Source organism: Rhinoraja longicauda, chromosome 25 (genome assembly GCF_053455715.1).
Source record: "Rhinoraja longicauda isolate Sanriku21f chromosome 25, sRhiLon1.1, whole genome shotgun sequence".
Lineage (NCBI taxonomy): Eukaryota > Metazoa > Chordata > Chondrichthyes > Rajiformes > Arhynchobatidae > Rhinoraja > Rhinoraja longicauda.
Genome location: NC_135977.1, coordinates 23,315,010 through 23,327,688, shown reverse-complemented (window position 1 = coordinate 23,327,688; position 12,679 = coordinate 23,315,010). Strand labels below are relative to the sequence as shown.

The 12,679-nt window shown below is 41.6% G+C and overlaps 1 protein-coding gene across 3 annotated transcripts in view; it reads right to left on the bottom strand.

The window, feature by feature from the left end:
• The window catches only part of ccdc62 (coiled-coil domain containing 62), a 32,125-nt gene that overhangs the window by 14,479 nt on the left and 4,967 nt on the right, over positions 1-12,679 (bottom strand). For all 3 annotated transcript variants that reach the window (XM_078421696.1, XM_078421695.1, XM_078421697.1), the window contains 7 exons: positions 12,523-12,669; positions 10,661-10,853; positions 7,616-7,782; positions 7,430-7,531; positions 6,759-6,930; positions 4,803-4,904; positions 494-582 (listed from right to left, as the gene is read on the bottom strand). In XM_078421696.1, coding sequence (XP_078277822.1) covers positions 494-582; positions 4,803-4,904; positions 6,759-6,930; positions 7,430-7,531; positions 7,616-7,782; positions 10,661-10,853; positions 12,523-12,669 — 972 coding nt within the window. The remainder of the gene's footprint in view (positions 1-493; positions 583-4,802; positions 4,905-6,758; positions 6,931-7,429; positions 7,532-7,615; positions 7,783-10,660; positions 10,854-12,522; positions 12,670-12,679) is intronic.

Genomic DNA, 12,679 nt, shown 5'->3' with positions numbered 1-12,679 from the left:
TTTTAAATACTAATTGAGCTTCTATGCTCCATTTTTTAAAATATGTAAAATAATTAATTTATACGATCAGAATACTAAATGTTCCTCTGAATGTGGAAATCAATTATACTTATAAACACAATTTATTCACAAAATGCTGGAGTAACTCAGCAGGTCAGGCAGCATCTCGGGAGAGAAGGAATGGGTGACGTTTCGGGTCAATCTTCAGACTGAAGGGTCTCGACCCGAAACATCACGCATTCCTTCTCTCCCGAGATGCTGCCTGACCTGCTGAGTTACTCCAGCATTTTGTGAATAAATCGATTTGTACCAACATCTGCAGTTATTTTCTTATAATACTTATAAACACGATGATTAACACGATGACACCCTTTCTTCCAGCATCTGCAGTTGAAGGTCTCCAACCTTTTTGTGTTCACCTGAGTACTTCAAAGCAGATTTGTGGTACACAATGTAAATCCTGAGGTGAGTAACAGGTTACAGGTGGTCTTACCTGACGAAGACCATGCAGTTCAGTGTCAGCTCGTTCCTGCTTTGATCTTGACAGTTCCAGAATCTGATCTTTTCTCTTCTCTCGTTCGACTAAATTAGAATTGCAAAACATGGCACTGATTTTCTCTTTAACATAAGATTGGCGTGCAAAATTACTAAAATTATTGGAAAATGAAATATAAACATAACCAGTGGTTGAGGCATTTACAATTGTAGCATTTAAGAGACTTTGGATAGGCACATCAAAATGTAAGGAATGGATATGGATTATGTGCAGGCAAATAAGAGATGGTCATGACACCACGATCTGCACAGATATGCTGGGCCGAAGGGCCTGTTCTTGTGCTATAGTGTTCTACGTTCAATCAATTTTAAAGTATTAAGCATAACACAGTGTTCAGCAGCATCTGTGGTGGAAACGACAGACGACATTTTAGCTTGCGATCCTTCTTCAGACAGATTGAAGTGGGGGGGGGGCGGGGATGAAGCTGCAAAAGAGAGATGGGGGCCAGACAAACCCTGCAGCTTCTGTTTCAGGTCCTTTCACAATGTACCTTCCTACCAGTCTTTCAGTTGAGATGTTGGCTTTAAGCTGATTTTGCAAAATAACTTAATTTCTGATCCTGAGCCAAAGAGCACATAGAAACATAGAAAATAGGTGCAGGTGTAGGCCATTCGGCCCTTCGAGCCTGCACCGCCATTCAATATGATCATGGCTGATCATCCAGCTCAGTAACCTGTACCTGCCTTCTCTCCATACCCCCTGATCCCTTTAGCCACAAGGGCCACATCAACTCCCTCTTAAATATAGCCAATGAACTGGCCTCAACTACCTTCTGTGGCAGAGAATTCCACAGACTCACCACTCTCTGTGTGAAGAAATGTTTTCTCATCTCGGTCCTAAAAGACTTCCCCCTTATCCTCAAGCTGTGACCCCTGGTTCTGGACTCCCCCAACATCGGGAACAATCTTCCCGCATCTAGCCTCTCCAACCCCTTAAGAATTTTATATGTTTCTATAAGATCTCCCCTCAGTCTTCTAAATTCCAGCGAGTACAAGCCTAGTCTATCCAGTCTTTCTTCATATGAAAGTCCCGCCATTCCAGGGATCAATCTGGTGAATCTTCTCTGTACTCCCTCTAAGGCAAGAACATCGTTCCTCAGATTAGGAGACCAAAACTGCACACAATACTCCAGGTGCGGTCTCACCAATGCCCTGTACAACTGCAGTAGAACCTCCCTGCTCCTAAACTCAAATCCTCTTGCTATGAATGCCATCATACCATTCGCCTTCTTCACTGCCTGCTGCACCTGCACGCTTGCCTTCAATGACTGGTGCACCATGACACCCAGGTCACGTTGCATCTCCCCCTCTCCTAATCGGTCACCATTCAGGTAATACTCTGCTTTCCTGTTCTTGCCGCCAAAGTGGATAACCACACATTTATCCACATTATATTGCATCTGCCATGCATTTGCCCACTCGCCCAATCTATCCAAGTCGCTCTGTAGCCTCCTAGCATCTTCCTCGCAGCTAACACTGCCACCCAGCTTCGTGTCATCCGCAAACTTTGAGATGTTGCATTCAATTCCCTCGTCCAAATCATTAATATACACTGTAAATAACTGGGGTCCCAGCACTGAGCCTTGCGGTACCCCACTAGTCACTGCATGCCATTCCGAAAAGGACCCGTTTATTCCTACTCTTTGCTTCCTGTCCGCCAACCAATTTTCTATCCACCTCAACACTGAACCCTCAATACCGTGTGCTTTAAGTTTGTACACCAATCTCCCATGTGGGACCTTGTCGAAGGCCATCTGAAAGTCCAGATACAACACATCGACTGGTTCTCCCTTATCCACTCTTCTAGTTACATCCTCTAAAAATTCTACAAGATTCGTCAGACATGATTTGCCTTTTGTAAATACATGCTGACTTTGTCCGATGATTTCACCACTTTCCAAATGTGATGCTATCACATCTTTAATAACTGACTCTAGCATTTTCCCCAATACCGATGTTAGGCTAACTGGTCTATAATTCCCCGTTTTCTCTCTTCCTCCCTTTTTAAAAAGTGGGGTTACATTAGCTACCCTCCAGTCCTCAGGAACTACTCCAGAATCTAAAGAGTTTTGAAAAATTATCACTAATGCATCCACTATTTCTGAGGTTACTTCCTTAAGCACTCTGGGGTGCAGCCTATCTGGCCCTGGGGATTTATCTGCCTTTAATCCATTTAATGTACCTAACACCACTTCCCGACTAACCTGGATTTCCCTCAGTTCCTCCATCTCATTAGACCCCCGGTCCCCCGCTATTTCCGGCAGACTGTTTATGTCTTCCTTAGTGAAGACAGAACCAAAGTAGTTGTTCAATTGGTCTGCCATCTCCTTGTTCCCTATGATCAATTCACCTGTTTCCGACTGCAAGGGACCTACATTTGTCTTAACTAATCTTTTTCTCTTCACATATCTATAAAAGCTTTTGCAGTCAGTTTTTATGTTCCTTGCCAGTTCTCCCTCATAATCTATTTTCCCTTTCCTAATTAAGCCCTTTGTCCTCCTCTGCTGGACTCTGAATTTCTCCCAGTCCTCTGGTATGCTACTTTTTCTGGCTAATCTGTATGCTTCATCTTTTGTTTTAATACTATCCTTGATTTCCCTTGTTAGCCACAGATGCACTACCTTTCCTGGTTTGTTCTTTTGCCAAACTGGGATGAACACTTGCTGTAGTTCATCGATGCGACCTTTAAATGCCTTCCATTGCATGTCCACCGTCAACCCTTTCAGCATCAATTGCCAGTCTATCTTGGGCAATTCACGCCTCATACCCTCAAAGTTACCTTTCTTTAAGTTCAGAACACTTGTTTCTGTATTGACTTTGTCACTCTCCATCCTAATGAAGAACTCCACCATATTATGATCACTCTTGCCCAAGGGGCCTCGCACAAGACTGCTAACTAACCCTTCCTCATTACTCAATACCCAGTCTAGAATGGCCTGCTCTCTCGTTGGTTCCTCGACATGTTGGTTTAGAAAACCATCTCGCAAACATTCCAAGAAATCCTCCTCCTCAGCACCTCTGCCAGTTTGGTTCACCCAATCTATATGTAGATTGAAGTCACCCATTATAACTGCTGCACCTTTAGTGCACGCATTTCTAATTTCCTGTTTGATGCCATCCCCAACCTCACTACTGCTGTTAGGTGGCCTGTACACAACTCCCACTAGCGTTTTCTGCCCCTTAGTGTTTCGCAGCTCTACCCATATCGATTCCACATCCTCCAAGCTAATGTCCTTCCTTTCCACTGCTTTAATCTCCTTTCTAACCAGCAACGTAACCCCACCTCCTTTTCCTTTCTGTCTATCCCGCCTGAATATAGAATATCCCTGGATGTTGAGCTCCCAGCCTTGGTCACCCTGGAGCCATGTCTCCGTAATCCCAACTATATCATAATCATTAATAACTATCTCCACATTTAATTCATCCGCCTTATTACGTATACTCCTTGCATTGAGACACAAAGCCTTCAGGCTTGTTTTTACAACACTCTTACCCCTTATACAATTATGTTGAGAAGTGGCCCTTTTTGATTTTTGCACAGTCACAAGGAAAAGAAACCCTTTAATATCTCTTTATTAAGCAGGTCTTTTGTTTTGTGCTGAATTATGAAAACCAAAGGAGAGCACCACACTTTACCCCTTTGATCACTGAGGTAAGAGGGGGAATGTTTAACGGAGAAGTGTGGGGGGGGGAAGTCTTTTTATTTACACAAAGTGATGAGGGCCTGGAACACATTCATGGGGGTGGTGGTAGAGGCACAATCAATTAAGAGCTTTGAGATAGGCACATGGAAGTGCAGGGAATAGAGGGATTTGGACATCATGTTTGGCATAAACACTGTAAGCCAAAGGGGGGCTCTGTTCCTGTGCTGTATTATTCCAAGTTCTATGAATAATGAATTAGGTGCGTGAGCACTGTATTTTCTCTCAACAAGTCCCAGAATACACGGGTATTAACACTTTTTCTTTCGTGTCCATCATCCATGTTTCAAATGTTACATCACTGTCATCGTCCATCATGAAAAGGGCGCAAGCTTCCGGCGACAAGCCACCACTTGTACAATAGATGATGGTGGTGGCAGAATTAGCCCAGGACACTTCCAGTTTCCAGCCCCGCGACGTGGACGCTTCTGCTATGGGGCCGGTATTAGCACTGATTCCTGCTTTCGTTTGTGTGTTAAGTGACCAACCTGGAATCCCTGACAGGTCATAAAATATCATGCAGCAAAACTAGGGTTATTTACTCACCAGCTAAAGTGAGCTCATTTCCAAGATATTGTCTTTCTTGTTTAAAGCGAATAATGTCTTCCCTCTGCTCATTATTTTCTACTGTCTTTTCATCCAACTCATCTAAATAAACAAAAAAAGGTTAAAAGTCATCAGTGGTGGACTGGTGAAAATACAGGACATAGGACAGAAAATTATTACGATCAAAGTGTTGAAGAATTTTGCAGTCTGATGTTGACACCAAGCCTCTACCTTTAAATCATTAGTTTTCTCAATCCCAGGCAAGTACTAATTTAGACAGATTTACAGTATCAATTTGCTTTTGAGAGAGATCGCCAGTTCAGGTTTCTTTGCTTTACAATTAGAATCCTTGATTTAGAATGGGTTTTTTCTCTGATATAAACCACCACCATCACCTCCCATTTTGTTCCATCTTTCCTGAAACTACTGCATCTAATGCTACGAGTCCAGATGCTATCCTGAAAGTAATCTCTGCTGGTGAATGCAGGGATTGACAAATGCGAATCATGACATTGGACCTAATAGATTTTCTGAAAACATGCAACTCAAGACACAGGGATCATGACATCAGCACATCTTTAGCCAGAGGGTAGTGAATCTGCATCGAGGAGTGCTTGATGGCACTGGGCCTATACTCACTGGGTTTCAGACAGATGAGAGCAGATCTCATTGAAAATGACCAGATGGTGAAAGGCCTGGATACAGTTGATGTGGAGAAGATGTTTCCATTAGTGGGAGAGTCTGGGGCCAGAGGACACAGCCTCAGAGTAAATGGATATACCTTACGAAAGGAGATGAGGAGGAATTTATTTAGCCAGTGGGTGGTGAATCTGTGGAATTCATTGCCACAGACAGCTGTGGAAGTTAAGCCATTGGGTACTTTTAAAGCAGAGATACAGGTTTTTAAATTGGTAAAGATTAATTGGTCAAAGATTACGGGGAAAAGGCAGGAGAATGGGATTGAGAGGGAAAGATAGATCAGTCATGATTGAATGGCCAAGTGGACTTGATGGGCCAAATAGCCTAATTCTGTACCTACATCTTATGAACTTATAACTGTTTTGTGATACTATACCATTACTACAGGAAACAGTTTCAAATAACAAATAACAAATAGCTACCTTAATAAAAGGGATGCATCCACAAGTAATGTATATGACATTTACAGTAGGTCCCCGATAATCCACCGTCTGATGATTTACCGTGCTCTCTTTTGACTCACCAGAGCCCCAGTTCCCAGACGCTTGCAACTTGCTGGGCCCTGGTTCCCATGCACCTGTCCCTCTGATGGCGACACTGGCTCCAATGTTCCCTTTCTATTCACTGAAGCCTCCATTCCCCAGCTCCCTTTCAACCCACCAGGACCCCAGTTCCACTCACCTAAGCCCAGGTTCTTGTGCTCCATTTAAACTCACCAGGTCCCCGGCTTCATTTAAACCTACCTGGTTCATTGAAAACTATATTTTAATACCATACAACTTTAAAAGTTAGCTGAAGTATTAACAACATCCAATAGTCTGGAAAATCTACTGGTTGGGCACCACCAAAGTTCCAAGCATGCCAGATATCAGTATTTTTTCCAAATACTGTAGAATATTGGAAAATCCTAATTCATAAACATATTTAGTTCAGTTCAGAGATACAACGAGGAAACTGCCCCTTTGGCACACCATGTCTGCGCTGACCAGCGAACACTGATTCACGCTACTTCCATCCTACACACGAGGGACAATTTACAGAAGCTAATTAACGCATCAACCTGTACGTCTTCGGGATGTGGGAGGAAACCGGAGCTACCGGAAAAACGTACAGGGAGAAGGTACAAACTCCATGCTGATAGCACCGGTAGTCAGGATCGAACCCAGGTCTCTGGCGCTAAGGCAGCAATTCTACCACTGCGCCACAGTGCCGCCATCTACCAACATCAATTCCTAAAGAATAGTCATTTATACCTACCCTTAAGCTTGCAGATTTCATGTCGCAGTTTCTTTGAATGCTGTTTGCAATCATAAACCTCTTTCCTCGAATTTGTTTCATTTAACCTGGCTTCTCGTAATGCACCCTCCAAGGTTTTAAACCTCGCTGTAAGATCCATGATATGATTGGTAGCTTCAACCATATCTTTGTCCTAGACCAAATATATTATATTAGCATCATGGTTATTGCAGCATTTATGCAAGACGCCATTTAGAACATTTTCAAGAAGACGCAAGAAACTGCAGATGCTGAAATCCACAAAGTGCTGGAGTAACTCAGCGGGCCAGGCAGGATCTGTGGAGGATATAGATCGGGATCAGGTTTCGGATCGGGACCCTTCTTCAGTGTGAAGTCCATATCCATCTCAACGGATATAGATGGACATGGATAGGGTGTCGATCCATATCTGGCGACATGGATGTTACTCCAGCACTTTGTGTTTTCTGCTCAAGATTCCAGCATCTGCAGTTCCTTGCGTCTACAAAATTTTAATAATCACTTTTCAAGAACCTGGCTTCAATAGCATCTGGTCTGGCAACATCTCGTTCATTCCATTAACACCTTTTTTTCCCCTTGAATGGAAACTAGAATTTGCTTATAGTTGAGAACAGAGCAGATTTAGTGCACATTTTACTGATCACTTGTAGTACCTTTAATTCCAGCATTGTAGTGAGCTCCTGTTCATGCGCCTGTAACTGTCCCACCTGGGCAGAGAGCTCCATTACAGAGGAATTCAGACTTTTGTTCCTGTCCTGGTAGAAGCAAACAAAATCCATTAATTGAATTCAAATACACATTTATGGGGCGAAAGTGCCAATAATTTTCTTTTTTGTTACCTCTAGCTCTTCACAGATGCTAGCAGACTCTGCTGCTTTCTCAGACATTTCCTTCAGCTTTTGCTGGGTGCAGTTGAGTGTTTTTAAACAATCAGCTTGTTGAGATTCTAAAATCTTTTGCTGTACACTTAACGTTCTGATAATCTCATTCCTGTTTCGCAGTTCATCTATTAAACACAATGTTATTAAGTGCCTTTAAAAAATATATATATATTAATGCAATTTCCTTTGCACACAACTGATCAGTGGAGAATGCTTTTCTAATTCTTTAAGCAAGGTTTTGTCTGGGGACTATTTTACAAAGAAGAGGTTATACTCGGTATCCCTTATCCTGAGTTCATATATACTGGTTGGACACTGTCAGGATCAAGTAAACATAATTAATTAGTTCAGGGGCCTTTAGGGAATAATGAACACAGTGCCCTCCATAATGTTTGGGACAAAGACCCATCATTTATTTATTTGCCTCTGTACTCCACAATTTGAGATTTGTAATAGAAGAAAAAAAAATCACATGTGGTTAAAAGTGCACATTGTCAGATTTTAATCAAGGCCATTTTTATACATTTTGGTTTCACCATGTAGAAATTACAGCAGTGTTTATACATAGTCCCCCCATTTCAGGGCACCATAATGTTTGGGACACAGCAATGTCAAGCAAATGAAAGTAGTCATGTTTAGCATTTTGTTGCATATCCTTTGTATGCAATGACTGCTTGAAGTCTGCAATTCATGGACATCACCAGTTGCTGGGTGTCTTCTCTGGTGGTGCTCTGCCAGGCCTATATTGCACAGCTAGCTTTCGATTATCCTTGTTTTGGCGGCTAGTCCCCTTCAGTTTATTCCAGCATATAAAAGACATGCTCAATTGGGTTCAGACTGGGTGATTGACATGGCCACTCAAGAAATGACAATTTTTTGGCTTTGAAAAACTCTTTTGTTGCTTTAGCAGTATGTTTGGGATCATTGTCTTGCTGGTGAGGCGAGGTGAGGCCGGGCCAGCGACAAGGTGAGACCGGGCCAGCGACAAGGCGAGGCCGGGCGAGCGGCGAGGTGAGGCGAGGCTATCGGCGAGGCGAGTACAGCTGCGAGGCCGGGCGAGGCGAGCGGCGGGGCATGTGTTTTGCGGAAAAATGTGAGGCAAAATCAGAATGGCGGAATTGAAAGAAGAAAGCGGAAACTTTCCACCAAATTCGGAAGGGTTGGGAGGTCTGGTATCATCAATGAGGACGAGTCAGTACTTTCAGCAGCCAATCATGCCCAGGCCATAACACCCCCACCACCGTGTTTCACAGAGGAGGTGATATGCTTTGGATCTTGGGCAGTTGCTTCTCTCCTCCATACCTTGCTCTTGCCATCACTCTCATATAAGTTAATCTTCGTCTCAATCTGTCCACATGACCTTTTTCCAGAACTGTAGTTGCTCTTTTATGTACTTCTTGGCAAACTAACCCGGCCATCCTATTTTTGTGGCTAACCAGTGGTTTGCATCTTGCCGTGTAGCCTCTGTATTTCTGTTCATGAAGTCTTCTGCGGACAGTGGTCATTGACAAATCCACACCTGACTCCTGAAGAGTGTTTCTGATCTGTCGGACCGGTGTTTGGGGATTTTTCTTTATTATAGAGAGAATTCTTCTTTCATCAGCTGTGGAGGTCTGCCAGTCCCTTTGCGATTAGTAAGCTCACCACTGCTCTCTTTCTTCTTAATGATGTTCCAAACAGTTGATTTTGGTAAGCCTTCAGGCTTGGCTGATGTCTCCAATGGTTTTATTCTTGTTTCTCAGTCTTATAATGGCTTCTTTGACTTTCATTGGCACAACTTTGGTCCTCATGTTGATAAACAGCAATACAAGTTTCCAAAGGTGATGGAAAGACTGGAGGAAAGACCAGGTGCTGAGAGCTCTATAATACCTGCATTAAGGAGGCATTTAAACACACCTGCGCAATTACAAACACCTGCGAAGCCATGTGTCCCAAACATTACGGTGCCCTTAAATGGGGGGGACTATGTATAAACACAGCTGTCATTTCTACATGGTGAAACCAAAATGTATAAAAATACCCTTTAATAAGGATATTTTAATAATACCCTTTAACTTTAACCACATGTGATTTTTTCTATTGCAAATCTCAAATTGTGGAGTAGAGGTAAATAAATAAATGATGGGTCTTTGTCCTAAACATTATGGAGGGCACTGTAATTGAGTTGTATATAAAATTGAATGCAATTTTGTTCAATTTAAAACTAGGGTCTTAAAGCTGAATAAAGGAAATTACAAATTAACAAGGATTAGATTAGCTTATTGTCATATACACCAGAGTGCAATGAAATTCCTTTTGGAGTTTTATATATATAAACTGAAAGCAATTTTGTTCAATTTGAAACTAGGGACAAAGCTGGATAAAACAAATTACAAAGGAACAAAGATTAGATTAGATTAGTTTATTGTCATATACACCAAAGTGCAATGAAATTCCTGATTCACATGAAGCTCGAAGTAAACAATGTACAGACTTGAAACCGATCGAACATCTCTGGAGAGACCTGAAAATAGCTGTGCATCAATGCTCCCCATCCAACCTGACAGATCTTGAGAGGATCTGCAGAGAAGAATGGGAGAAATTACCCAAATACAGGTGTGCCAAGCTTGTAGCATCATATCCAAGAAGACTTGAGGCTGTAATCGCTGCCAAAGGTGCCTCAACAAAGCACTGAGTAAAGGGTCTGAATACTTATGTAAATGTGATATTTCAGTCATTTATTTTTAATTACTTTGCAAAAATTTCAAAACACCAGTTTTAGCTTTTTTTTAAATTATGGGGTATTGTGTGTAGATTGATGATAAAAAAATTTTTTTTAATCCATTTTAAACTAAGGCTGTAACGTAGCAAAATGCAGAAAAAATGAAGGGGTCTGAATACTTTCTCAATGCACTGTATCGGGTGATTCAAAGTAACAAACCACAAAGTAATTAACTTCTTGCCACAGAGCTTTTGTGCATAAGACACTGAGATGCAATTTAAATGTTTAGAAAGAGTACTAACGCTCCACTTTGGCACATCTCTCTTCCAGGCTGAGTATGCGCAGACGATCCTCCTCCCAGGCCAGGAGCTGCTTCTGATGTGCAGACACCATCTCATTTAATTCTTTATCCCGATCTTTGAGTTCTACAACAAGCAGCTGTAATTCATTGCGTTGTTTCTGGATTGTAGCAGACTCCAGATCTATATTCGCATTCTGGAAATAAAATATGTTAGAATAAAGCATCTTTTCTTGCATTTGGAGAAAATTATTATACTTTAGAGTATCCAGAATATCACCTATTGCAATCCTGGTTGAGCTATTAATGGCAACAATAACCCATCAACCCATAATTCTACTAGAAATCATGTTCAATATCTGTTCAATATTCCCCATAGAATATATAGCAGAAATTAAGTATCATTTACTTTAACTGTCACGACCCAAAGTTCATAGAATTGCACCACTTCATGATCATCTGAGAGTAGAAACTCTTCTTCGCCTTCATTTTAAACTGGGCAATCGCTTAAACTGAAACTATGTACCTTACTTCAAAATTCCTCCTCCAGGAAAAGTCACTCAGAATCTTATGCATTATAGTAAGATCACCTCTCAAACCTCTGAGACGATGAATATAAACTCAACATGAATATAAACTCAACCTTTCACCTCATTTGTCCCCAGCATCATTGTGGCATCTTAAAATTAGACTAAAACACTACATGCAACTTCAAGTGTGGTCTCACCAATGCCCTGTACAGGTGAACAAATATTTCCCTGTTTTTATACTTCCCAAAATGTTGACATCATTTTATATCTTTACCTCACCAAAATCTGCCACTCAAATTGAAAGTTCAAATTCCAAAATTTCCCTAACATTTGTGTGACGAAGCCCTCCACGTTTCACTCCCATAAACCTAATAATTATAAAATAATTTTCTTTTTTTTGGATTCCCCATCAATTCTAAGCGATTTGAATGCTGCTATACTACTAAAGCTGAATTCCCACTGCTATCTCCTTATGATGCGTACTGATAAATTTTACTTTGCAAATGTTTCTGAGTTTAGAAAATGTTACTATTTTACAGTTGCAGTTGGTTGTAACATGGATTTGCCCTTTTGTTTAATCTATTCCCACTACACCATTTAACTTTCCCACATGACTTGGGAGCCTTCCGGAGAAGTTAAAAGGTCTAAATTTGGGCTATTTATGTTTAGAGATACAGCACAGAAACAGGCCCCAGGCTCACCGAGTCCACGCTGACCATTGATCACCCGCACACCAGTTCCATGTTATCCCACTTTCGCATCTTACACACAAAGGGTGATTTACAGAAGCCAATTAACCTACAAACCTGCACATCTTTGGAATGTGGGAGGAAACCGGAGCACCCGGAGAAAACCCATGTGGTCAAAGGGGAGAACGTACAAACTCACATGCAGGAGTTACTGGAAATTAGAGAAATCAACGTTCATACCGCTGGCATGTAAGCTGCCCAAGCAAAATATGAGGTGCTGTTCCTCCAATTTACAGTGGCCTAACTCTGACAGTGGAGGCGGCCCAGGAAAGAAAGGTCATATGGGAATGGATCGGAATTGTACAATACTTTGGCTTAAAATGTTTGGCAACTGGGAGATCGTGTAGGCCAAGGCAGACTGAGCGTAAGTGTTCAGCAAAAAGTTCTTCTTTAGGTCGTACATGGAAAGAGATCGATCCAAGCAATGGAACACCCTGCTCAACAGCACCTTTGCCAGAAAGACAACAGTAGTTCAAGAAGGCCTCGCACTGCCCAAATAAAAAAGGACCTTGTACAGAAGATAATCTAAATTATGTTCTTTGGGTAAAAACTGTAATCGGACAAAACAAGAGAAAAGTATTACTTACATTTTTGGAAGAGCCGTTCAGTGTTGGAATTGCATGAATGGCTTTAGTCGGGCCAGTTTTATACCTTGCTGCAAATTCTTGCATTTTTCCAAAGTTCATTTTTGAATCTCCAATAGATTTTGAACAGTTAACATTCTCTAATGAAGGCTGAAATAAA